Source organism: Clinocottus analis, unplaced genomic scaffold, assembly GCF_023055335.1.
Source record: "Clinocottus analis isolate CAN_PGR_092001 unplaced genomic scaffold, fCliAna1.0.p SCAF_23, whole genome shotgun sequence".
In the NCBI taxonomy this organism is placed as follows: Eukaryota; Metazoa; Chordata; class Actinopteri; order Perciformes; family Cottidae; genus Clinocottus; species Clinocottus analis.
In genome coordinates, this window is record NW_027175965.1 from 844449 (window position 1) to 872091 (window position 27643).

The 27643-nt window shown below is 41.7% G+C and overlaps 1 protein-coding gene across 2 annotated transcripts in view; it reads left to right on the top strand.

Moving 5' to 3' along the window:
* Window positions 1-11425: 11425 nt before the first annotated feature.
* The window catches only part of brinp3a.2 (bone morphogenetic protein/retinoic acid inducible neural-specific 3a, tandem duplicate 2), a 46324-nt gene continuing 30106 nt past the window's right edge, over window positions 11426-27643 (top strand). Inside the window, exons 1-2 of one of the 2 annotated variants that reach the window (XM_068589843.1) lie at window positions 11426-12198; window positions 26322-26686. In XM_068589843.1, coding sequence (XP_068445944.1) covers window positions 26463-26686 — 224 coding nt within the window. In that variant the 5' untranslated portion in view covers window positions 11426-12198; window positions 26322-26462. The remainder of the gene's footprint in view (window positions 12199-26321; window positions 26687-27643) is intronic. The other variant, XM_068589842.1, reaches the window with a different exon arrangement.

Consider the following 27643-nt stretch of genomic DNA (forward strand, 5'->3'; position numbering starts at 1 on the left):
AGTGTCATTCATTTATGGTCACTAATGTATTTTTTTCTTTCTTCAAAAATGTTAATGTCTGTTTTTTGGAATTCACTCTCGGGATGTTTACATGCATATACAATTTTGTATGAAGTCAAAGATGCCGGTTTACTTTAAAAAAAAAGAAAACATTTTCTCATTTATTTCACAAATTTTCCTTTTCTTTTACAAATTTTAATTTTGTTCCGTTTCCTATTTTTAAATGTTCCTTTTACACATCAATGTTGTTTTCATCATCCAGTAGTTCCAAAGTTACTTTAAATAAATGGTTTAGAAGTTGAAAATGTGGCCCAATGTGTGCGTGTGTGTTTGTTAAAGATAGTTGTAAATAAACAATATAACTTTAGAAACTATGAGATCAGATCATGGGATAATTTGAAAACGAAGTTTATCACAAACGGCAGATAATCGTTAGAGAGAAAAAAAAACTCCTGTCAAAAGTATGACAAATTGGATTTCATCAGAAAAAAATCCAGTCGGTGTGTTGAGTGAAAACTATCCACAAACTTCTCTTCCGATCTGACGGCACATGGAAGCCCCGGGAGCCTTGTCACTGAAATTAATCACAGCATTTTTTTGGAAAGCATGTGGCTCCGTAAACAAAATTAACAAAGCAGATGAGAGGGCCAATAAGGGCATCTCCCCTTGACACCAAGGCATTATTGTCACAATAGACATGTTCAGAGCAGAATATTTTCTCCCTGGCATTGCATTACATTATGAGGAGGCAGCTGGGGTTCTATTAATTAACTTGGCAGTCAACATTTGGTTTTGTTCATCTCCGACTGCACCAGGGTGGAAGGCTGTTAAATGAGGGCTCGGGAACATGGGAATGCCTGCACCAGATTCAGGGAAAATTACCGACCATCAAACCACCAGGGAAGAAGCCTCTTCTGGAAGCTCTATGTAATTTAACATGGCTGTCAATCACTGATCCTAAAAAAAAAACCTAAATCCCTTGTCTGTAGTGGGGATAAAGCGACAACGCCAGAGATTGGTGACAGTTCCGTTGCTCAGTGAACGTTCTCCAAAATCCTGAAAAAAGCAGATGTCCAACATTTGAAATTTATTCTTGTTAATTGCTGAAAGTTTGTTTGCAAAGAAAGGCAAAGGGTCATGTTTTAGCATGTCAGTAAAATCACGGATCTAGTGTATGTGTGGATTAGAAGGCTTTTATAATAGAAAACCAGTGGCGGGCTGTGCTTTTTTCTACCTGTGTCGTCTCTCACCTATTTATGACGCCACAGCTACCGGTGGCTAGCTAGCTCGCGAGCTAACAGCGAGCTAGCGCAGACCTGCTTTCCATCGCGGGTCGGGTGGCCAAGCAGGGTGAGATGCGGCACTAATGGGGAAACATAATTATAATACATGTAGTGTAATTGTGAAAAACAATTACATTATAACATAGCTATAACAATGATTCAGTTTAGGCACGCAAAGAAGGCTTAGCAGGTAGAAAACTAACTTTGAGTTTAGACTTAACAGTTCACTGGTGCAAAAAAAAGGCTTCAAGCAGTAACCTTTTCTTATTTTCAGGCTTATTGTCATATATTTTCTGAAATGTTATATTTCAAGTTGTATTTGACTGATAGTCAGTTTAGTAAACTTAACGCATGTGAAGGTTGCCAAGTCTTTCAGCAGCTGTTGTGTTTCTTTCCCGGCAATGTGAACATTGTGTGACCGGGGTCGCTGCATGAACCCTCAGAAAAGTCATACAGTATTAACTTTAAATTAATATTTAGAAAACAATTATGATGCAGTTTGCTAACACTGACACGCATGGAAAAGCAAGTTTGACCTTCGGTTGCTTTCACCTCACTTCCCTTCGCCACCACTTCATATCCCCCAAACACTCATTGTGACAATCAGCAACTTAACTGGCAACAGCAGCAACATATTAGAGACTAAACTGCTAAAACTCTTCTTCAGTCAGTTATCCTGGAGGGTTTATCAACTCATTCATATTTACTGGATAAGATATATTCATTTCAATGAAAAAAAGGGAAGTAAGAAAAAAAAAATCCCTTGAACAGCAAAAAATAATATTTTGATGTATTTTTTTCCGGCACTTTACACTGCAATTTGTGGCATAAAAAAAAAATGTTGATGAAATGATTTCATTCCATTTCCATAATAACCATATAATTTCTACATTTGTAGTGTAATTCCAGATTGATGTTGCAAGGCAATGATCTGGCATAATTGGACACAGTGTATTCATTTGGCGAGATGAAAACAGTGCAGCGAGAAATGTTTTAAAGGTTATATGATATTTATGAGCTCAATTACTTGACTGTTATGTGAACCTACAGTGCAAACATCATTACATGGCAAGTAAGTAAACAGTAGCTGTTTAAAATATGACTTGAATACACAAATATATTTACCAAATTACAAGTCCACTTTTTGCAAAGACATTTCATGAGATGCAAAGACTAAAAATAATCTTGAAAGCACACGTAAACCATGTTTTTCCCGTCTGGTACCCATGGCTGAAGCATAGTCAAAATAGGAGTGACTGGCTTTTGCTCTGTGGCCAAAAAATACAAATCCCTTCTGTTAAGCTTCACTGTAATTGGAGTAATTAATTTGGGCAGACAGATATAAGGGTATTATGGTAATGTCTAAAAAGAGAAATCAATTTCTCTGCATAATGTTAGAAGTGCTGGTTTTAGTAATACTCCAATGGGGAAAGCCAGGTTTTAGATACGCCTTTAATTTGTGTGTTTAATCGGGGCTCATAGTCCACAGAAGGAATTCATCAGTTCTAGCAATGGTTGTGTGCACTGCTGCTTTTGGATACTTAAAAAAAAATCCCTTTTCTAAAAAAACAAATGCTCCTCATTGCAAAAATAGTAACGCTCAGGTGCAATCGAACTCTAGAGTACAGCAGAGACTTCCTCCAGGTATCCCAGAGAAAAATCATCTGGCGTCTGTTTCACTGCTTGACGAATTAAAACTGCACGTTAACCCTAACCGTCGACGTTGTTTCAACCGCACCGAGAAACCATAAGTACCTAAGCAGCAGTGGCACATTATGATATTGATTATTCAAATCGCTACCCATATAAATGTCTTCATGAACATACTTTAGCAAGCACATTCTCCTAAAAATAAAGGCTGGGGACTTTAATGACGGTGGAAGATTCAACGGCCGACTGGGCAGACCACCTCATCCCTGATAAATTAACTGTGGACAACACAGTGCCAAACCCATCACCGCCTCGACAGCTTAAGTAGAGGTAGGTGTAATAAATGATTCAGTAGTCGCGAGAAGTAGGGTGTCAATTTGTAATGTCCTCCAAATGCCCAACCACCGCTGCCTACTGCCACAGAGCTTACACATTTGTCTGAAACCAGCTGTAAATTTCATTTTAATGGTGCGCCACCTTTCGCTGAGTCATGCACTTTCCCTCCTTTCTCGGCTTTTCCCCGACTCCTCTCCGCTGTCTTTCTCGCTTACTTCTATTATCTCTGTCAGCAGAGGACCCATGGATCTATCAGGCCAAGCTGGGAAATACAGATAGTGACAGGGGTAATGTGGACCGGGTCACTTCACATGCCTTAACTTGTCCCTTCTTCTAACGCTCAATCCTCCACAAACCACAGGTTGAGGAATTTAGCTGGAGAACTTCCACTCAGCTTTGTGTCATACGTTTATTCTCAGCTGAAGTGAAAGGTTGTAGAAGAAAACTACACGGGGGAGAAAGCCATTCCATTTCAAAAGCTCTTCAGCTGCAATAAGATCATTTTTAGATGTTAAAACCCACATATGGAGTCTAAATTATACAGCGATGCTGCTATGAGATACCATATGTTTTCTGCTTGCTAAATAAAATACTGCCACTGCATTCTTCTATCACTTCTAAGTCTGGCCCAAGGCTTGATTTGACGACCTTAGCATAATAATTCAGTTATTTGATTTTCCTGAACCTGGTGTTATGTCAATACAAAAGCGAAACATGTGTTTTAAAAAATGATTGATGACTAAGCGGCTTGGTAATATGTGCCAACAATGATGACTCTTCAAGAGTGGGAAGCCAGTGAGTGAGCTGGTCTTCTTTGTTATGAAACATGAGGCTTAGCTAACGGAGGAGCTCCTGAGCTCATTAAAAATATAAGAACAGAGTGATAATGCTTTTGTTGCTGCAAGCAGATAGTGTAAGAAAACTAATATTTACGTGCAGTAAATACAGTGTATTGTATTTAATGTATTCAGTATTGCTTCAGAGAACATATTTGCTGTTATTTGGTGTATTTCTACGAGACAGGGTTGTGATATTTAAAAAAAAAAGTATTCATTATGAGTGTAGTGCTATTAATAATATTATTGTTATGACTGTTATGTTAATATTATTTTAGAGATTTCTTTTTATTTGATCTGTTTGAGAGCTTATCAAACTGAACTGCACTATTTTGTTCGTAGTTTGAAACAAGAAAGCTGTCTCTGGCCTGTCCAAACCTGCAACAATAGAAGTTAGAATGACAATACTCTCCCTAGTACCAAATGCAATATGATATTTAAATCAATTTAATTGAAAAACATCTATCGGAAACCTGTGACATAACCTCTATGTCTTTGGTGCAGGGGCATGAACAACACATTTCAATTTTGAAGGAATTTCGAAGGCATGAAGGAACAAGATGACCGTTCAGCAGAGAAGTACAGATGCATATTGGTTTGGGGACTCCTTTATATCCCCTTCCTTCCGAGGGGTCCGGTAGCACACGAACAACACAGATAGTGTGTGTAAGGGAGGGGAAAGGTGAACCAGAGGTTATATGCTTTACTTCCTTGTTTTATGGCGATACATCTGCGGAGTCATATGTACTTTTTTTGAACGAGGCTGGGAAGTTGCTCAACCGCTTGTGTGCCGGGTAACTCACAGCTGTTCCCTCCAGGTCCTGCATCTGGTTTGCATTCGGTTGCAAAGGAAGATGCGTCATCGCCAGCATAAGCACAACATGGTTATACAACATGTCAGACGATATTCAAACCAGAAACTTTTCTAAGGTGCAGTATTTTGCCATTACAATGCTGTGCAACTTTGCCACAGTACAAAAGAAAAAGTCATGTTGAATATCCGCTGATAGAGGTCAACCCGATGTTTAAAACCTATTAAGCACCAAGCCCACACCCGAGCACTGTTTCGCCTTTTTTTTTCTACAAAAAAAAAGGGTGTATTCACAACGGCACCTTGTGAATCTCTGCAACCACAAAGTCAATAAAATTCCTTTGAATTGCTAAAATGCTGCAACTCGTGTGAGATGATGCCTGTGTCTCTCTCCGCAGGGCACTTCAAAATCCTGTGGTCTCATTGGTCCGTTACTGCTGCTTAGACCGCGTCATACGGCACATGTGGAAACAGCTCAGTTTAATACGAGGGTCGACTGGATCGGGCACTGTGTTGGCACAAAATAGGTAATCATTAAAAGATATTTCATCGAAAAACACTTTCTTTGACTGAAAATGCTTCATAATATGCCAATGCGTTCCTGGATTGGGTTTACCGTTGCAGAGTTTGATGCTTTACGTGTTAATCTTTCTAAAAAGGTGCACTATTCGTGTGTGTTGTTGGCAAAGGGCGAATTATACTCTTGCAACTATAACTGCGGCTGGCCACGCAGTCGGATTGACGGACTCGTTTTGGTTTATAGTTCCCGTGCGTTTTCCATACACAAGAACAGCAGGAGGCGCAACGGCCGTTTAGAGTCGACCTGCACGCCAACGTTCACCGATATCTCCCTCCAGGAATTTACCGCCATCTGTGTGTCCTTATACTCCGTCAGACGGGTTATATAAATGCTCATATTTGCGGACCTCTTCAGCCAAACGTTCCATTGTTCGTGTTTCTGCTGTGGCTTTTGAAAACAGTGGTACTATGCTATGAAACCAGAATTGCAAGACTCAGAAAGGATGTGGTTAGAGGACCAATCGCAGCCTTGCGGGCTCGCGTTGCTTTGACGGATAGTCAGAAATTTGGGGTGACGCACGCAAGTACGCAAAATGGCTGATTTGACCACGCAAAGGCAGCCATGCGTGTGCTGCCTGCTTGCGTCTCTGCGTAAAACCCGAGTATAAAACGGCCTTGAGGCACCGAATAATACTTTTAAAAAAACTCTGGGAATTAATTTGGGGATCCTATGTGGACTGAAACACAGGGAAAAAGAGGTCTTGACCCCCTAAGTCTATCGGGGTCTATCGTTTTGAATAGCTTTTAAGGGACTGAACTCAAAGACGTGGACATTCCTACTTACAGGGACAGTTATTGCTAGTATATTGTTGCTGAAATTCATATTTAAAAAAAAAATGTTTTGAAAGTGAAGTCACCTGACATGGGGCCATTAGATTTGATCCGTGGTCATTGTAAGAAGAAGAAAACCAAGGAACAGGAAACCAGTACTTTGTCATCACCGTCAAACACCGATGCTTTGTCCCGCCCCTCGGCGTCCTTTACCTCTGACTGACACGCACTGGGGTTTCACGTGACAATGCAACTCTATTGTGATTCAGTAGGCGAGGTGGTTCAGTCAAACAAATACAGGTTTCATAAGGTTGTGTAGTTATTTTAAGCCCAACATTGTTTTTTTTCCTGAACCTGAATGGCTTTGTTGCCTCATGTGACAGCTTTTTGCCATTTTTAAATACTCACCTCGAAACTAACTCTTCTGCCCAGCTGCCAATTCCTTCACTCTCAATCCCTCTCTCTCTCTTTCTCTCTCTCTCACACACAAACACACACACACACACACACACACACACACACACTGCCTCAGTGATTCTCCAAATACATGCTACTCTTACAACAACCAGCTCTTGATAGGGTCATTTGCATTTTTATATTGTTTTGTTCTTCGTCTTCAGCCACCACACTCCTGCTGCACACGGCACACGGAATCTGCAGCCTCACCTCAACTTCCACACGCAGGATATTCTTCCTGAGTCCAACGAACTGCTTTTGTTTGAATTCCCACCGATGCTCCCGCGTTTAGTGCGGCCGCGTGCTCGGCGTTGGAGGTAGCGGCTAGTGAAGACGTCAGCTGCCGAGTGCCTTCTGACTTTAACCTGATGTTGAAGAGCGGGGACTTTCCATCCCACGTCTAAAGACAAATTGAGGGTTTGTTCTTTTCTGTCAGTGCACACACACACACCACCCCCAACAAGTAATAGTGCTGATATGAGTTCCCCTTGTACAGAGACAAGTTCTGACTGTTGTATTGAGAAGAGGAGGCTGTGCATGGCGGGATGGCCATGGGGGAGTTTCTGCTTTCATCAACGAGGTCAGCCTCTCAGCAAGAGCTTGTTGCTGCCTCGTAGTTTATCTGCAACACATCATCAGTGATGGATGGGTAACGGAGAAGCCGTAGCCTTCTCTTTCACAACACTATATCAATTCTGATAAATCTTAAAGCTATCTCTGTTCATTGGGTTTCAATGATAGGTTTCCTCCATGGCAGCGTACTCAAGGTATAAAAGCACTCTCGGTATAAAACATGGTTTATCCATATCTGGCTTCTCTATTGCTATTTTTTATTTTATTTTTTACCAGTACTGACTGATAACGTCTGCACTGCTGAAATCTTTAACTGCAAAGACGAAAATGAACGCTTTTTTCTGTTTTAAACATTTATACTAAAGATATATATATATATATATATATATATATATATATATATATATATATATATATATATATATATATATATATATATAAAGATGAAAAAAACACCAAGAGAGTTGTTGCTTTGGGAATTCTTTGTCAAATGTGTATTACAGCTCTGTTTTGTTGGACATTGAACAGCTTAGCAGGGTGGTTGTAAGTTCAGTGCCTAACCTAAGGGCACTTTGACTGTAGTTGATGTTCAACTTTTTTCTTCCTCTTTCCTTTTTTTTTTTAGCCTGTCCAGGGATTTGTGCCAACCTTTTTTTTTTTTCTTGGCCATGAGTTTACTTCTCTAGTTGCAACAAGAAAATACAGTTTGCAGTTATGACTCCAAACTTTACTGAAGCACTGCAGTTCTTCAGCACCATATGGCCGGGAAGAATGTCCGCATGAGATTGCGAATGTGATCTGTGTTTACTCAAAGGTAGACAAAGCAGCTTACCTTTCTCATCCCCCTCCACAGTTGTTTTATCAGTCCTGCAATCCCACTGAATTAGCAGCCACACTGTTAAGCACTGGACCTGTCATACCGTGATAAATATCGTGAATGAAAACACTGATTACTATCACAGTGTTACTGTTGTCCTTTTTAGCCGAAAACAAGGTTATCTCACCTTTCCCCAACACTGCCTCTGGTATCAACTTAATCCCTCTTCTCATCAGGGTCATCATTAAGCCTCATATTGGCCATTACACAAAGTGTTGTTTATGTTATAATAAGTACAAGAGTGCATTTGGGAACTGTGTATGATGTGATGAGATGTTCGCTATGAAGGCATTAGCCCTGAGTACCATTAAGCCTTTCTCAATCAGTTGTTCTTGAGATTTTGCTGTGTTCAACAAAGGGTAAATAATGATGATTACTACTCGTTTTCTTAAAAAGTCGAGAGGGTACGAAACAGAAATTGCTGTCTGATGGGACACAAAAGTTAAATATTCCCCTCTGAGCAGTTTAAAAGTTTCTCTTCGCATGAACCTTTTGTCCCGGGTATGCAGTGATAAGCATACTCCATAATATACAGGGTATGATACTGCTGGCTCTGGCTTATATTCTAATACTGAATCTGTAGTGCAGCAATAGATAGAAGGTAACACAAGATAGCTTGGGGTAATCTGTATGAAGTATGAGGTATATTCATCCCCTGCACCAAATAATCCTAGCTGTTTTAAATATAGAATAGATAACTGCTGGTCTGATGGTATTCTGGGGAAATGATCGACGGTAAAATGGAGGCAAAATGAATGGGCCCTTAGTTGAACAGACCTAAATTCATTTTACAGGCCTAGTGGAATGGAGTTATCTGAATCAACTGTCCTCCATGGCTGCCGGAGGGATATTGGAGACGGCTAAGGTCAAATTAAAGGGGGGTTCAGCTTGTGTGCGACTGTGGAGGAATTGCCTTTAGAGTTTGCAGGAGCCTGACTGTCAGGCATTCTGCTACAGTAAGATCGACTGCGATGGGGCACGGAACGGGAAGCAAACACAAATCCAGTTGTGCATTAAAGTCGGCGTTGTAAAACGTGTTAAATCAAAACAAGCATGCGAGCTTGTGGCGCCGGTGAACCACCGCCACAAAAGAAAGAGTTATATCTCGAACTCAGGACTGACTCATCGCCGACATGAACGTTAACTCCCATCTGAACAGAACGCTCGGATTAGAAATTGAAGAAGAAGAAAAAAAGAATTAGACTTACAGGACACCTCTCTCCCAATTGGGGGAACACATTCTGCAGCCGTTCAGACAGTGACGGAGCTTTAAATGAATGTGACGCTCTCCAGACTCACTCAGGTCCTCTAATGAGACTGTGCTTAAGGTGTAAATTAGTTACACAGCCTTGCTCATCACAGACACTGGAGCGGCAAATCCACTGGGCTGCTCCAGTTCCACCAGACATGATGGAGATCCATTTCATGAACATCACTCATTAATATGCTAATGGTAGTCATTAATGGTTGATAGCAAAATTAATGGAATTACAGTACTAAGTGGTTCGTGGCACAAGAAGAAAGGAAACACTGACGAGTCATTTTGAGAAGGAAAAATATTGATATATATTTCCGGTGAAATGTCGGTTCTGTTGAAGTGTTTTTGTCAAAGAACCCACAATCACCTAAAGTGGTTAGTAATTAAGTTTGCTGTTGTGAAATGAGAGCACTCTTGGTAAGGCTTAACTAATATACATCGTCTGAATAACTTATTTAAGTGTTTTGTATCCGGAAAATGCAACTTCAGTGATGTGCAGGGGCTCCGAGCAGCGAGAGGCTGGTGATTCGGCACCATGGGCAGCACCCCGTCCACCAGCTTATCATCTGCCACGACAACCACAGAGCGGAAAGCTTTCATATGACAAATGGACGAAGACTGAAACGACGCTGTCGTTTCTTCTCCTGACGTAGCAAACAGACGGGTGAATACACTTAAGGAAATGACTAAATTAATGACATTTTTCTTTCACATTGTCACTTTTTTTTGCGGCGGCGTCCTGATCAGAATTGACAGTTAGGAATATAAAATGGGAGTCTGTGACACAACAAATCTGGCAGAAATCTCTACTGGGACGCGGCATAAATCAAGTTGAGAAGCGCGGACGGCTCCGGCACATCGCAGCATACTAAATGGACAGTGAAATACACGGGGAACTGGGTTAATTAGCACCACACTGAGGCTGCGGCGCCTGTGGAATTCCACAGACCTGATTGCTTTCCCAGATTCATTTCTGCTGTTTCTGGGTAGAATGAGTTTCTCCTCTGTCGCCCCATGCAGAATCGTGAATTAACAAATTACCCATCATGCACACCACCCACATTGCACTGCACATGATGCAGCACCTTCACTTTTAGTTACACTTCATCTGTATCTACTACATGCTTCAGTCACACACAAGCACTCATTGCAACAAAATCAGCATTTTGCCTTTCACTATTTGATATGTCCTCACAGGCTTTTCACTTTGGGATGCATGATTAATGAGTGGCCGTATCATTTGTTGGATTTATTGTATAATTCAGATGAAACAATCTTCCTATCTAGTAAAAAAAATCCCACATGCTCTGGCGCTGTATTTGATCACACAGCAATCTGAAATGAAATCAGGAACCTTTTGCATGCAGTTTAACAGCTGTGATCCTTGTTACTGTAATGTGTGCTGTCACAGTCATTATGAGAATGCCAGCATCTATTCCTTCACTCAGTGGCCATAGTCTCCCCTGCATGGTGCATTTAGCAGAGCTGCCATTTGCAGTGTCACTTAAAGACTCATGGTTCATGCATAGGCATGCTCCACAACCCAAAGAGGATTAAGGGCATCATGCTCAACACCTTCACTTCTCCTCTTACTAATGTGACAGCTCAGACAGATAAAGGACTTCAATGTGGGCATCCTCTCCGAAGGCACTTTTTTTTTTTTTTTGTTGGACTGGACCACCCAAGCAATTATGGGGATATACAATTACTCAATCCTCCCATAAATAACTGCGACATTAACACAACTATATCAAGGCTTTGAGTTATCGACAAGGCTGTCACTCCGCTCAGTGCAAATCAGAGCTTTTCATTTAAAGTGACGAGGAGAGGGAGACTGTTGGCAGAAACGCGCGTTATCATTCCCGCCACGTCGCCCTACCTTAGTCCAGTTGGCAGTCGTTACAGAGGGCTACTTGTGTCTTAAACATGTGACTTAGCGGGAGAGAGAGAGAGAGAGAGAGAGAGCGAGAAAGAGAGAGAGAAAGAGAGAGAGTTAGAGAGAGAGCGAGAGCGATGGGCACAGGGGAGAGAGCTCGTGCGCGTTCATGCCCCGCTATTTGCTGCTGGGCGCCTTCACCTCCAGTTTGTCCAGGATCCTGCGCTCCTCCACACAGCGATGCGGAGTAGGCGGGTCAAGTAAGGGGGGAGAAAGAAAAAGAAAAAGAAAAAGACAACAACCGTTGCCGGGGTGGGATTCATAACAGGATATTGAGGGTCCTCCTCGGGGCGGCTGTGCGCGTCCCGGTAGCCGCATTCCGTCGCATCTGTCCGCCGCTTGGACCGAACGAATGCGCAAACGCGTCTTTTTAATCTCCTAATCGACAGCCCCTTTGCGCTCCTTGAGTCTCTCCCCTCCCTCCCGCCTCCTCCTCGACTCGTCTCCTCTTGACTACCTCTCCTGTTGGATGATTTCATTTTGTGAAGTCATTATACACGGAAAGGTCAGAGCCTCGATCTGCTTCTAGGAAACTGCATTACACCCGGATAAACCGACTTTTTTTTTTTTAACCCCCTGCGAAAGTTTCTCACTGGAGCGGCGGATTGGTCCGGAGCCGATCACTGGTCACTCTTTGTTGGATCATCCGAGTGCGCGCCAGAGCTTTTTTGGAGTGCTGTTTTTTGTGTGTGTTTTTTTTTTCTCCGCGGAGTTGCTTCTCAACCTGATAAACTGTGACATGAGTTTACGACATCGGGAGTTGAGAGCCACCGAGATTGAGCAGGAGGATGGGAAATACTGAGCTCAACTTTGTCTGCTGTTCCAAACCGCGGTGAGTTCTTGAAATCATGTACGCATCCGTGTGTGTGTGTGTGTGTGTGTGTGTGTGTGTGTGCGTGCGCGTGTGTCGAATTTGGCAGTAGGATTCCTCAACATCTAAACAGCTTACCTGTGGATATTTTCTGCTAATGTTTTTTTTTCCCCTGGAAAATAACATGTTTGACCTGAATAATACTTTAGATCTGTTGTGACTTGTTTGAAAGTCTTTCTGTGGCCTGATCACAATGCACAAACTCTCTCTCTCTCTCTCTCTCTCTCTCTCTCTCTCTCTCTCTCTCTCTCTCTCTCTCTCTCTCTCTCTCTCTCTCTCACACACACACACACAATATCTTCCGTAGCTTTCTGAAACACAGTATTGCTTTGCATGCCTTGTCACTATATACATGGAACAATCAGACTCCCCACCTCCTCCTCCTCCTCCTCCGCCAGCCTTCATCTGCTTCTCCAGCAAACATCTCTAATCTATATTCCTTAGAGTGTATTGGCATTCTCGCCTGTAGAGGATCAGATCTCTAACACTGAGGTTTGCCAAGCCCCAGTGATGCAGAAAGCCCAGCTCACTCTCTCGGGCTGGACCAAAAAATAAATAAAAAACAGAGCAAAGAAAGAACGGTCGCACTGATTTCATAATTATACATTTCTCCCTCAAGCATCACCCTCGAAGAAGGCACATGAGTCAGGGCAGCCTCGTGGGATCGTCAGCGCAGGCTCTGATAATGAGCCAAATGCCCTCCAACAAAACACATAACATTTCAAATGCAATCATACCGGTCCAAGGGCAGGCTTGCTTAGGTGTCTATAGTATTTTAAATGAAACTCTCTACTAAACCAATATGTTTGAGGGACTATCCCGCTACAGCGGCGGGTTTTGTGGCTGAGCTTTATGGCGGAAAGAAAAGAAAAGAAACAGTGAATCACTGCTGTAATTATCATTGCTACTTGCCAGTGTTAGGCAGGAGTGCCAAAGCCTGTGACTTTTTATTGGGCCACAACAGGGCCACTGTTCAGCAGCGTCCTCATCTATCCTGGGAGACTGGGGAACCCGACCGTGTCCAGGCCTGAAAGGCACACTGTCTCCTTCTATGAAAAGAGCGATTTCTCTCCTTGTATGCCTCACCTCGCCGACAGAAAGTGGCCAGCTCAACAAATACAACACGTTTCCTCATTGTTAAGTTGTCCGGCCAGGCCAGGGGTTTGTGTGTCCGCTTGTGTGCCTGTTTGTCAAGGTGTTATTGATAAGACCAGCAGCCTGTGATGGGCATGTATACTGGAGAGGAGGGACGAATTGAGCTTGAAAAATGCCAACTGTGACAGAGCGGAGAGCCACCTATGAGCTTTTAGACTAATGCCAACAGGAGGAATTATAAGCCTGAGAAGGCTTCTTGTTCTTACAGTTTAGTGTCGGGTGCCTGTTACTGGCTGAGGCGTCATCTGTAGATGTGTGATGGCTGGGGACAGAATGGGAGAGGAGGGAGGGAACAAAAAAATATCTCCCCCGAAATGAACCGAAATGATCTTACTTCAGTGAATTCTCACAGCCACCGTAAACACACCACAAGGGATTCAAAAGACTGTGTGCAGTATTGGTTTGATGCAAAATGGTTCTCCATTGCTTTGCTTTGGGTAGTAGGTGGGTTGAAAGCTAACAAGTTATGGACTTATTGAACGAGGGGCCCTGGCTGTGTAAAAGACTACAGCAGTATATTTGATCATCCCATATGTGTGCTCGGGAATGGGAGTTGGAAGAGGCCGGTAAAAATGAAGTCTGACATGTGAAGCTAAGGGGTTGAAGGGAAAGAAAAGGATAAGTATGAAAAGAAGAAAATGATAGACTATGCAGATTTTGGTGGTATTTCGGGATCAAGTTTTGCCAGAGTCTCCTCAATATCCACAGCCCATTATTTTATGATAATGAGCGAAACCGACGAGTTTGACTTCAATCTAAATTTATGGAGAAGAGCGTTTGGAGGGAGAGAATAAAATAGTAGGCGAGATGAGACGATGAGAATAAATCAAAAGAGGATAAAATCTTAAAAAGTGGGGGGAGGAAATGTCTCATTGAGGGATTTGAGACTGTCAAGAGCGTTAAAATAGAATAAGAGCAACTTTGGTGTGAAACCAAAGTCTTTATCCTGGTGATTAAATTTTGAGTCCGAACATATTCTGTAAAAGAACACACACAAAAGCAAATGGACAGACACGACGCGGCTCTTCCAGCAAATTTGCATGATGCCACAAAAAGACACTCATAAATAATACTCCATTTAATAATATGTTGTACTGATTAAGTGCAGACTTCTCACAAAAGCAGGCTGGCGTCAACCAGGGACCAAACCATACGTGAGACTTGTCAAAAATGACTCACCATGTAAATATGCCCGAAATAACTCATCTGTGATATGGAGCAAATTATTGTCACGACAAATCATAGTTATGGCTGCCTTCAAGAAGGAACGTGTGCGGTTGTATTTACAACATTTCAAGTCAGGCATCAGTTGGTTTAAGTGGTGATAACAGTAAACAAAAAAAAAAGTTTCATTTTGGATTTCCTATACATGTTGTGCCCCGAAATAGGGTTGGACGATATGGAAAATAAATATTATCATGGTGTTTTATTGAATTAATGTAGATAATCACACTTTATATTTTAAATACGTATGCTCAATTACAGTTTTAGGATTATTCTCCTTTGGGCGGTATCTTAAATATACCATCAAGTTAATTATGATGAATAATATACGTATGTACAGTGTATTTATAAATGACACAATTATTGTTGCCAATCTCACTGCTGTACACTCAATTGGGGCATGCGCACCACACGTACACTTCCGCCGGAACCGGATTAAAAGGTAAATGCAATTTATGCACAGAATTTGACTACATAGAAACACATCAATAACAGTTTAAACGATTATTGATAACAAACAGAAGATTGTAGTCTAGTCTGCCAAATCCCAAAAGAAGAAGCCTTTTCAGTCGAGACTCTCAACTCCCGTTTTAGCCTGATGCTAGCTTGAATGGCGATGAAATAATGAAATATTGTGTCTCATCAAAACTTTCCAAATGTTATCAGACCATAATGATTACATTTTGATTATGAAACAAGTCACTACGCGGCGGTCGGGACCCTCAACACATTATATCCACTGTTTTTATACTGCAACAATAGCAACAGGGAGGGCTGCCTCCACTCCAGTGGAGCCAACGACTTTGCTGTTTGTGTGATGTTAATTTCATGAAATGTATTGTTATTATGAAACATTTCATGAACATTTCATTTTCCAGAAATACCACAAAAAGTGCAAAAAAAGTGCAAAACATGAGCAGTTTGACTACAGTTTGAATACATTTCATGCTTTCTACCGCTCCTCGCCTACTGCTCCTAATCTACCGCTATTAGCCTACCTCTCCTAGCCTACCTCTCTTAGCCTCCTGCTCCCAGTCGACCGTTCCTAGTCTACTTCTCCTAGCCTACCACTCTCAGCCGACCTCTCCTAGTCTACCTCTCCTAGCCTACCGTTCCTAGTCTACATCTGCTAGCCTACCTCTCCTAGCCTACCATTCCTAGCCTACATCTCCTAGCCCACTTCTCCTAGCCTACTGCTCTAAGTCTACCGCTCCTAGCCTACTGCTCCCAGTCGACCGTTCCTAGTCTACTTCTCCTAGCCTACCACTCTCAGCCGACCTCTCCTAGTCTACCTCTCCTAGCCTACCGTTCCTAGTCTACATCTGCTAGCCTACCTCTCCTAGCCTACCATTCCTAGCCTACATCTCCTAGCCCACTTCTCCTAGCCTACTGCTCTAAGTCTACCGCTCCTAGCCTACTGCTCCCAGTCGACCGTTCCTAGTCTACTTCTCCTAGCCTAACACTCTCAGCCGACCTCTCCTAGTCTACCTCTCCTAGCCTACCGTTCCTAGTCTACATCTGCTAGCCTACCTCTCCTAGCCTACCATTCCTAGCCTACAGCTCCTAGCCCACTTCTCCTAGCCTACTGCTCTAAGTCTACCGCTCCTAGCCTACTGCTCTTAGTCTACTGCTCCTAGTCTACCTCTCCTAGCTCACCTCTCTTAGCTCGACTCTCCTAGCCTACTTCTCCTACAGCGAAAATAAGTGACATAAAAATAGAATAACGGTATCTCTAATCTCTGAAACCAGAGCAGCGGTAGAAGACACAAGAAAAATTAAGAGGACCAGCGTTTGATGGGAAACCGTCCCTTTTAATTGAAGAGCAACCTTTGTCTGTTTGCACAAGGCCATCAGCAGAAGAGGTTTATGTCCGTTTTACTGTTTATAGAAGCCTCTCTCCATATGCTCTGGCCAACTCTGTGATATGCAGTCATATAAAAAGGGAGCAAGCGAGACGTTTACGGTCTCTGTAGCAATTAAGGTGACTTTTCCCTTGTTAACTTTTAACTTTTTGTTTCTATTTTGATGTACAATAGCTTTAAAATGATTTACTACAACAGCCTTGCAGATTAGAAAATTGCACACTTAATTTCAACTTGTTAAAAAAGCTACAGGTTTACACGCTGTGTGGGAGGTGACTGGGCTCATTCCCCGTCTTCCCAAATAAATTGTCACTGGATTAAAAACTGAAGGGTTTGCTCTGTTTGTTTTTAGTTTATTGCTTCTTCCTCCAGCCAGATGAAGGATGTGTTGTTCTGATCTGTTTCCATGCCGGCCTCGAAGATGTCTGCTGTATTTATTTATTATTGGGATTTGCCTATGCTTCCTAAATGGAACAACACACATCGTGACTAACTGCACATTTGTGGCTCCAACACTAGTAAATCAGCTGGTCATATGGAGAACACTAAGACATTTTGGACTGGATGACGAATGACATGTTTCAAAAGCAAGCTACGTAAAATCACTTGTCTTTGGGGTCTCAGAGACTCCAGCTGTAAAACACGGGTTGTACAATGGATTTTTATGTGCTCTATAACAGTGATTGATGTTGGCAGAACTTTTATGCTCAGCACTATTCCTCCCAAGTCCCCAATTAGTCCATTTTGATTTCCTTTGTCCACGTTTCTTTTTTTTCTTTTTTTTTTACAATTTGTTCATTAGAGTTGTAATATGAAGTTGGAGCTGTCTGGGGCCTATCACACCAAGTCCCTATATAGGATAGCAATTTTTTTGTAGATGACATTTGGCACACAAACTGCTGATGAATAGACCATATAACACCAGACACATGATTTGTCATCTTATTCGCTGTAATAACTTTATGGTAATTTCTCTGCTTCTTGTTTTCTTGTCAGATGTGTCTTTCATCATCTGCTTTACAAAATCAATCCGAATCACTGGTGGAAAAATAACCTGTGTTATGATGTGATAACGCTGTGGCTATAGAGGAAGATCTTGGTTTAGGTTAAAGTCACTTCATAGTTACAGTTGACCACCTCCCTATGCAGATTCTGACACTATAACTATGTCACCTTACTTCCTCCTTTCCTCCTGTCCTAAGTACTACAGCTGCCAAAAGGCTTTTTTTGCTACTTAGATGTAAACACACGTCTTTCTGGGTCACTTGATGAATCGATGGCGTCATTGGTCTTGGAGGACAGTCTTTCTAAGAAAGTGCAAGCCAAGCTTGTGGCAACGAGAATGATTACTCCTCCAATGAATTGCTACCTACTGGCTTTTCATAAGGTCAAATTAAAGAAATATTTAAAGATGAGAACGTAATTCATTTTTGAAAAAATGAAATGATTGTTTTAAGCATGCAGCAGTGGGGTCCATGGGACGCAGCCCGCTCCCACCAGTCAGCAAATGAATGAAACAACAAAAAAAAGAAAGTCATTTTGGTGCAACATAACATCGTTACTGCATTTTGCATGCCATGTGTGTAGTGTGAACTAACTGCCACGTAAAATTATCCGTGTGAATGTGCTACGCTCTGAACATGTGACGTAGTATAAAGTGTGAGAGAGACTACTTCTGGTTTGTGGGAGGCAAGGTCAAACTCACGCAGGACCTGCAAACAGAAAACGGGTGTTGAAGACCGATGTTCGTCTTTCCAGAGTTGTTTTTCCTGTTGCATTTTTTTTCTCACGTATTTTACTTTGCGTACGTTATTTAACACCAATTCCCAGGATGTTTTTATCCAAAAGGAAACTAATAGGTGTTGGGGCTTGCTGTTATTGTTTGTTTTGCCTCAACATTACTGCAACGCCGTCGCGTTAAATTACATTAAAAAAGCCCAAAATGCATCATAATCAAATGTGGAAATGACATGCTATTTATACACATTCCCATGATCATGTTAATGGGACCCCGAACCAAAAAGATGCTTCCAGAAAGCTACAGTTTGTGTTTTCTTGCCATTGAAAATATGTTATAAAAGTACAGTATATCCACATCCAATAGTTTACATTAGTATAGCAGATGGCAATGTAAATATAAAATGCAAATAAGTTTGTATTGTCTGTGGCTTCAATAACACTAATTTACATACAAAGAGGATTACAAGAGATAAGGAATATTGCTTCCATAATGTAAAACATCAAAGTTTAAATCAGAATGTATAGCGATAAAAGGAGGAATTATTAAATAGACTCAGTTAATGTGCATGAAATTATGGTTCAGTGTCCACTTACTAAATCTCAATTTACACTTAAAGACGATAGTTAAGGAAAAAAAGACTTTAAACCACCCTGGATATATTTCTTATCTTTTCAGAACCTTCCACCATTATATTAGATCCATAGCATCTCCATGAGGCTGAAAAGTAAATCTAACACCTACACACCAGCTTATGCAAAAAAGAAAGAAAGTAAAAAGCCCAAATACCCTGACACAGCAACACTGTAATCACTGCTCCACTTGATTCCAACAGCAACCTTGTGTTGTTGTTCACGTCCTCTTGGTTTGAGTCTTATCTGATGCTGATATATGCACATATGCAGATCTGTACATCTGTGTGTTCACGATTGTGTTTGTAAGTGCTCACAAAGTGACTTATTTTTGCTCTTTGATGTCGTCTTCATAGGACACCGCGGGAGCTCATCTTCTGTATTTGTTCGTATGACAGCCGGATGAGTGCAACTGGCAGTCTAATTCTAATTTCACAAAGGCTGTGTTTTACCCGTGGCGCTTGTATGAGAGGTATTGTTGACAGTTGTAGAAGGGAAGATAACTGGGTTAATTAGGGCCAAAAAAACTCATTAGTCAGCACTGAGGGGAAGATGTAAAGTTTATCAGTTCCTGTTTCTCTACTTTGAAGATGGTTTTGGGGTTGGCTCGCAGACAAGTTACAAAGTGGATCCTAATTCTAATGAAATGTTTTAATCAGACCCTTCCCCACACACACCTTGCAATGCATGGCATCTACTTTTCCACCATTGTTTCCCTTCAAACGTGTTCAAGGTGTAAGATATACAAAAAAAAGATTAATTTCAATTTGCATACTTGGCGTGCCAACAAAGAGAATCTGCTGTTGTGTGTGTGTTCCAATCATAGATAAGAAAACACACTGCAAGAAAACAAAAATACACACACACACACACACACACACACACACACACACACACTGAGGTAGGTGACCGTTACAGCTCTGGCATCCCAGAATAAGCAAGCAGATGTTTAGGGCCTGAATGCTCGGCTTTGTCTCGGTCTCCAACAAAATCAGCTGCTGAAATCCTCAAGAAAGATTAGACTTGGGAGTTCCCACATCTCATCAAGCTCGCCGTAACCTCCAAAAGACAGGGTGAGAGTCGACATCCAGCACTGCAGTGAGTAGCCAGTGTAACTCTGGAGGGAACTTGTAATTGTGGCAGTCACATAAAGTTAACAGGAAGTGATGCAGAGGAGCCCGGACAACGTGCTCCGAAAACTCTTGTGAAGACGGATAAATCTATTCATCACAAATGCCACAGATTGGTTGGGAAAGCCAATAAATGAGCTTGTTTCTGATTCAATTGAGATAGTAACTCAAAGTGGCAAGACTTTAGTTAATCTAGTTAAATCAGCTCAAGTAGTCTGTGAATGAATCATCATTTCTTAAATAATATCGACAATCCGGGTTTCTGTTAAAGTATCTCTTTCACTGAATGGCACATTTGCAAACATTTTCTGTAATTTCCCTGAGGCTAATCATATGCAAGATTTAAAATCCACACACACACACACACACACACACACATATATATATATATATATATATATATATATATATATATATATATATATATATATATATATATATATATATATATATTCCTTAGAGAAAAAGTGGAAAAACAAAGAAAGTTGTCAGTTCCAAAAAGCTGCAGGACATGCCGGCCCACACTGTGTACGTCATACCTTAATGTAACCACCACGAGAGCTTGTAATGAAAAATGCCGTTGCCTCACTATCTCGTCATGCCTCAGGAAAGAACATTTCCAGATATGAGTAAATTGTGAGCATGTTTTCCTCTTTTTGCTTGACTGGCGGTCTTACCAACACTGTTTTTCAATCTGTCGTCGCTTCGGATTTATTGTGAAACGTTGGCCAAATCTCTTCCGTAGACATTACGGAGTTATCTTTGTTTTTGGTTAATAGAGAATGTCTAAAAGCGCTCTCTGAGAGCTTTATTTCAAAACGCTTGACAACCACGTACTATGCGTTTAAGTCGAACATCAAAAATAGCCGGCACGCTTTTCTCTGCCATTGAACTGCTGCGCTTTTTAGTCATGTAATGACGAGACATTAAACCTTTGCAGATGACAGGATTCATCCCAGCCGACTTGTTAAGTATTCTTCCTGCTGAAGTATTTTATATTCAGTGGTGCTTACTGAATATGGCCGGTCATTATGACGTTCAGTGGGCGTATAAATGTTGTAGAGTTTGATCCACTGTTGGCTGTGGCTCACTCGAATGGCCATTTGTTTAACGCCCTCCTTTCTCTTTCCAACTGGCAGAACATAAATGACTTCCAAACGGATATTTCTTCCCTGCAGAAATAAACAGGACCTTGTCGGTGTCATTTAAAAGAGAAATGGGAACGTCTGCGCTGTCTTTGTAGTCAAACAAAGGTGCTACCTTTCCTGTGCAAATGTGTGGGACATTTTGAAAAACATCTGACAGAGAAATTGTCTGTCACATGAGGCGATTGCGCAGACGGAGGAACAAATCCAGAGATCCATGTCTTAACCTTGCGGACCCCATTACGGATGTTTTTCAAAAGCAGGATAAAAATACTCCTGACAGTTTATACCATTCGTTTTTCTTCATTTAACTTGAAATTCTGATTACCAGGGTGCTTCTGAATGTTTTTCAAAACCAGAATCTCTCAATAACTAAAATCTTCAAGGATAATTAAAGTGTATTCGCTGTAATGATGCCACGCCGTGCTTTTCAACCGATATCATTCTGGGCATTTCGCTGCTCGGGGCGGCGGGGGGGGGGTGAAGGTCCTCATTACATTCGTGTGCGGGAAATCTATTCCCCAATCATTTGCACTCTGCTCACAATTCCATTGAGAGGACCTCACAGGAACAAACAGAGCTTTCATTTTATACAGAGGTTCCAAACAGCCCCGGGCTTATTGGTGGCCCACGTTGTGCAAATTCATATTTGAGTGGATCCACTGCAGCACGGCTGCTTGCCTCCTGCTCAAATTGGAAATTCCTTGTTGTATCACCCAACATTTGATTTGTTGTTTCGAGATTATTTGAGGGCTTCCTGCCTCAAGGAGGAGCCTTTTCTCACATTGTTTGATTAAAAGCAGTGTTTGCATGAGGTTGGAAATGTGACATAATGCCCTTGTAAGTGAAAATGGCATGTATCTGATGTCTCCCAGGCAGCTGATAACAAAGGCTTAGTGGATTGCTTTGTTTGGGGGGGGGCAATAATGTGATTATAAGCCTGGCGCAGACCTGTCTGAAAACAATGAATGTTTACAGACAGGACTTGTCATAGCAAGTGTGTGAAAAAAAAAAAACATGGTGAATGTGAGTCAAAAGTAGATTTTAGAGCTATTTGAGCATGCAGAGGAGGACGAGAGTGGGTTGTCTGAGGAAGGAGAGACGGCGGCAAAAGACAAAGGAGTGTGCGAGGAAGGAGAAGAGAGAGAGAGAGAGCTACAGGGAACAGAGCGCGTTCTCCCGCATCAGCTTTTTGGACAGCTGCCTGTAGGATGATAGGATTAAAGAGTCGTTTAATATGACCTCTGAGCTCTATTTTGCTATTAACACACCGTACACTCCCCTCTGCGATAGGTCACTCGATACACAACATGCACCATGTAAAGCAAAGGCCGAGCTTCACCTATATCGTCCAGTCAAATTGGATGCAAAGGGTCCTTTTGGACCCGGCTCACAAAAGATGCACTTGTAGCTGAATTCCTCTGCAGCGCAGCCGCGTCGTCATGCATTACCATACTGCGAGGTATTCCCAAACCCTGATGGTTGACGATAACAAGACACAACTTTAGTGGAAGATTTTGTAACCACCACAAAGCGCACCTCGGCTCACAGTGTGGCCCTGTAGGAATAGAGAGAATACTGCGGCGCTTAAGTTTGAACATACAGAAGATAACAGAAAACGTGTGTGTGTCTGCAGAAATGAACTATCCAACACTGCTGGAAGGCAGAGTTTGCTAAAAGATTTGTTTGTAATTTAACTGCAGTGGAGAATTTTCTCAGTTTCAGTGTTGGGTTACTAAATTGCTGCCTCTACGTAGTGTTGGTAGCAGTGCCGTGCAGGTCGATAGCTGCACTCTGAGCTATACATAATACAGAGTGTAAGAAAGACTTGAAACGGGAAACTTTGACCTGAATCAGACTTAATACAGGGACACACATTACCGATACTCTGAGGCCAATGGCAGCCTTACAGTCCTTGTCCGGTGAGTCACAGTTCAGCTGCCTCTCTGTGTATGCCTTCTGCGATATCTATTCTACAAGGCCCCGTCACTGCATCCTGTGCTTAGCACTACCACGCAAAACAATTGTGATTGGTTTGAAGACATATTTTAAAAGAGTGATGCCATGAGGGGCCAGAACTTTTATCAATGCAAAACTCTTTTTTTTCCTGTAAAAGGGATTTGTCCAAATGCTTCTACAGACCTGAAAACCTTGCATTGTGACTTATAATTTGCCCCACCGGTCTGTTTCCAGGTCTTGGGTAAAACAACTGCATGGTGAAAAGGTTGTTTGAAGCCTTTTGTGGCTCCGGTGGGAGCTGCGATCTGCTAAACTGCCTGCAAGTAAAATCACTTGAGGCAATTTATAGTTTTTAGTGTGTGGCCGACTCCGTATATCTGCTTGAAGCTAGAGGTTACGTGGCTACATTAGCTGCCACTAGCATTGTAGCGGCAATCTTGTCTCCGTCCACTAATCTTTATTACCACTACTGTTACAGTCTGTGTATGGGCAATGAGCTTGATGCGTAATGAGTCTTCAGAAGCAGTAACTCTATTTCCAAAGGTTTACTTAACAAAAACAAAGTTACAAGAATCATTCAGTGCTCAACTTGGCATAACGGTCGAAAAACTGTCTCACTCCACAGACTGATTAACCTCAACTGAGCGAAATAGGTTATGACGTAGTCAGTATCGTAACTTAAAAGGAGCATTTCAAGACATTTTTATAAATCACTCAACACATTTTATTAAAGTCTTTTATAAGTCTTACAAGCTTTGTCGTAGCAAAGTTGCTCAGTGGGTAATGTTAAATTCCTCTGCATTGATTTCTATCTTTTAAATATTTTTTGGCTGTTAAATAACAAAACTAGACCAGTAAGAAAAACGCGCACGCATTTGCATTCCATTTTTATGATAGCACACTAAGTAAGAAACATGGATTGTGTATGCACACACACACACACACACACACACACACACACACACACACACACACACGCACACACACACACACACACACAGACATGCATGCTAAGTCTGGTGCATAATGCCAGCACCAAAATCTATTTCCAACACACACACTCATCTTCTCTTATTAAAACCGCTCCATTAAAATCATCCGCAGGAAGAGATAAGGGTTGATTATTGAGCGAGTAAGCATGCAGGAATGATACTATTCAATATTACATTTCCAATCAGTTTCTGCTCTTCATATCCACCTCCAGCTGTTGTGCACTCTTCCCATGCTGCCTGATGTGTTGTCTGAGAGTGATGATTTTTGAAACCCACGCATGTGTGCACACACCCACACACACGGTCATATGGCTGAGTTAGCTTGACAGATTGTCATCAGAATACTGTAATGGGACTCAAACCCCTCCTCTACACCTGAGACACACACACACACACACACACACACACACACAGCAAAGGAGCGTGTCACTGTGAGGGAGATGATTGACGGGTCTCGAGATGGTGATGGAGGTAGTGTGAGCCTGGACAACGGTCTGAGCTGCAGGTGTTTTTAAACACAACAAGCAAGTCGTGTTTAGCGACACACACATAAGTACGGGTGCACCTCTTTCTTTATTTGCATGTGAGCACAACTCTTAATAGTTGTCGTGCTACGGTAAAGTGACTGTTGAAGTATGATGAGGCAATTTTGAAAACAGCAGCACAGCAATTATACGCTCTATTCACAATTAGAATCACAAATGCCAGTTTAGAGGCAGTTGTACCAGGCAATACTTTGATATCAGAATACCGCATAGGGAGGCTGCAACTGAAATATGTTGCATTACGAATCAAGTACAATTTGTCCCTTTTTTTTTTACCTGAGTAAAGTTCTTGTATCAAAAAGGTAAATGCCAACACACAGAGAGCTATGACTCATTACAAAAGTGAAATACTTTGTTCTAAAAGGAGCTAAATTGTTCTCTCCCCAAAGGAAAGTTGATTCATCGCACATCAAAATACATCTCACTTTGTAATATTAAAACTTGTTAGTGTCAACCAACTATTTCTTGTTGATATCGATTGTCATTTCAGCATCCAAAGGCATGAAAAACCCCAGAATGCACCGAGGCATCCAACTCATTGATTTCCTGCATTGTTGCTGTGTTCCGTATCATGTTTTTACATACAATATTTCTCCTGTACAGAGTTAGAGAGGTGGCCTTTATTTCAGCAACCTCTAGACCACCCAACATATGTACACATCTCCTAGGTGAAGTTTAATTAAAATATGCAAGTTCTCTCGCTTCTTTCCTTCTTTGTCTCTATCAGTCTTGGTTGAATTAAGTTGCATATGTTTATCTGTCATAAAATGTTGACAAGGGCATTCCAAGGACACACATGTGACGAGGTTATCTGAGCACTATTGTCGTCCCAACCTTTTTGTTATTGTAACATAAACATGACGTAAAGGCAAAATGCAATACTTGTATTTCTGATGGTAAACAGTAATGAGTCTAAATGATTTGTTGTTTTTTTCTGTTCTTTTCACACATCCACTATTTCCATAATTAGTTGTTTTTTTTCCCAGTTTATGTGGTCACATGGGAAGTGACGGTTGTGTTCTTTCCAATTTTGTCAGGTCGCGGCCACACTTGCGCAAAATCTTCATCTTCAAATCGTCGAACAACGACCTGCAAAGTCGCGGCGTCAACCAATAGCAAAGAAATCTGCTTGATTGACAGCACTTATTGCATAATTTGCTGCATGTGTGACTGTGAGAGGTGTGGGTCAAAACCAGTGTGAGGCTGTCCATGAGTCTGTGGCTTGAGTCTTGACTCTTCCTATTCACTGGAGGAAGTGTCTTTGATCACACTAAACCCCAATTTGCTCTTAATTAGTAGACCAGAGCTTTCGTGGCATGGTAACATGAAAATACAGTCGCAACCAAAAGAGAAGACTACATATTTCAGAAAGTGGGTGTTGTGTTTAAAAGAGGAGTCAAGGTTGGGAGTCTAAAACAAGTACAGTTTTCAAATAAAATGGTGAAAAGCAAAAAAGCCTAACATTTAAGAAGCTTCTCCTCATAAATGCTTGTCAATTTTTCTCAATAAATTACTCAAATAATTATAATTGTTGACAATTATCTGTTCTCGGTCACATGTGTAATGACACAATTTTCAATTCAAGCCTTTGGCTGCCACCAGGGGCTGTTGAGGTTTAAAATATTGTCAGCCTTTTCTTTCTCTATGTCTTTTATGTTGGACAGAGCAGTTTATTTTTATCCTTCTCTGTGTGTTTCTGTAGGTGTTCGGGGGGCGTTGAGGTGATGCATGTCCCCCGGTCATCCCAGTGGAGGAGCCAGCTAACGACGAGTGGCTTTGGCTGCTGAACGCACCGCCTCCCGCCGTCACCACCCTCATCCCTTCCTCGCTCCCTCCATCTCTGATGGCTCTATGGGGCGTCGTCAGCCTCAGCCTTCACTGCTGGGTGTGTTTACATTCTGCGGTAACAGCAGCAGCGGTAGCAACTGCCAGCCTTCCCAATGACAAGCCTGGGGGGCCCCTGGACTGGCTCCTGTCTGACAAAGGGCCTTTCCACCATTCCCCAGAGTACATTGACTTTCTGGAGAAGAACCGGCAAGGCTTCTCCACCAGATACAAGATATACAGGTGAGTCAGGGCAGCAGGAGGAAGAAGCTCTATACACTGTTTACTCCTGCTATGCCTACTCCTATAACACGCATGGAAAATCTCCCAGCAGTCAAATCAAATGGCCCCCATGTTTGTCCTTTGAAAAATCAGGTCTGTGTAAATAAAGGCCACAAACATAATGTGATTAAATGATGTGTTTACATATTAAGATTAGTACAACTCACAAAGTCACAAGCCGCAGCCTGTACTTAAAAGCACTTAGAGCTGTGATTTGGCTCATTTACGACGAACAAACAGATCACTGTTGATTTAAAGCATTAGCAAAAACGTCAGTGGTCATGTGAAGAGGCCAGCAGTCACCGCTAAAATTGGATTAGTCCCTCTAGTTTTGTGAGTTAGCGTGCTACTCCAACATCAGACAGTAGCTAATGCTTGCTGACCAGATCCTACTTAATGCGAGCACGCTGACGTCGTAAACTGATCACATGATCAAACAAATGAGCCATGTCCGTTAAAGGACATGGACATTTTAGAACATGCTAGGCTAATTAGCTTGCCTGTCAAGAGAGAAATAAAAAGGTTGATACCACTGTTGTGTCTGTACGGTAAATAGGAAGCTCCAGCTTCTAGCCATTTAGCTTAGAAAAAGCTAGCTTAGTGCAAAGCTAATGCCTATGCTATCTGCCTCTAAAGCTCTCTAATAATGATGTGCTTTCTTGTTTGTTTAATATCTAATATGCATATTCAGACGTACAACCCACAGTATAACAGCAACTTATCATTTACACATTTTTTTTTGTATGAATTACTCGACTTTATATGTAGCATGCAGACATGAGAGTGGCATATTTCACAAAAGGTCAGTCGACTACTTTCAAATACTGAGGACCTCCAGTCTAGTTATCATTGTATGCCCATATGTTGTTTTTCTGTTTAGGCGTTTTTTATAGAATTAACCCAACAGTCATTCTTGGC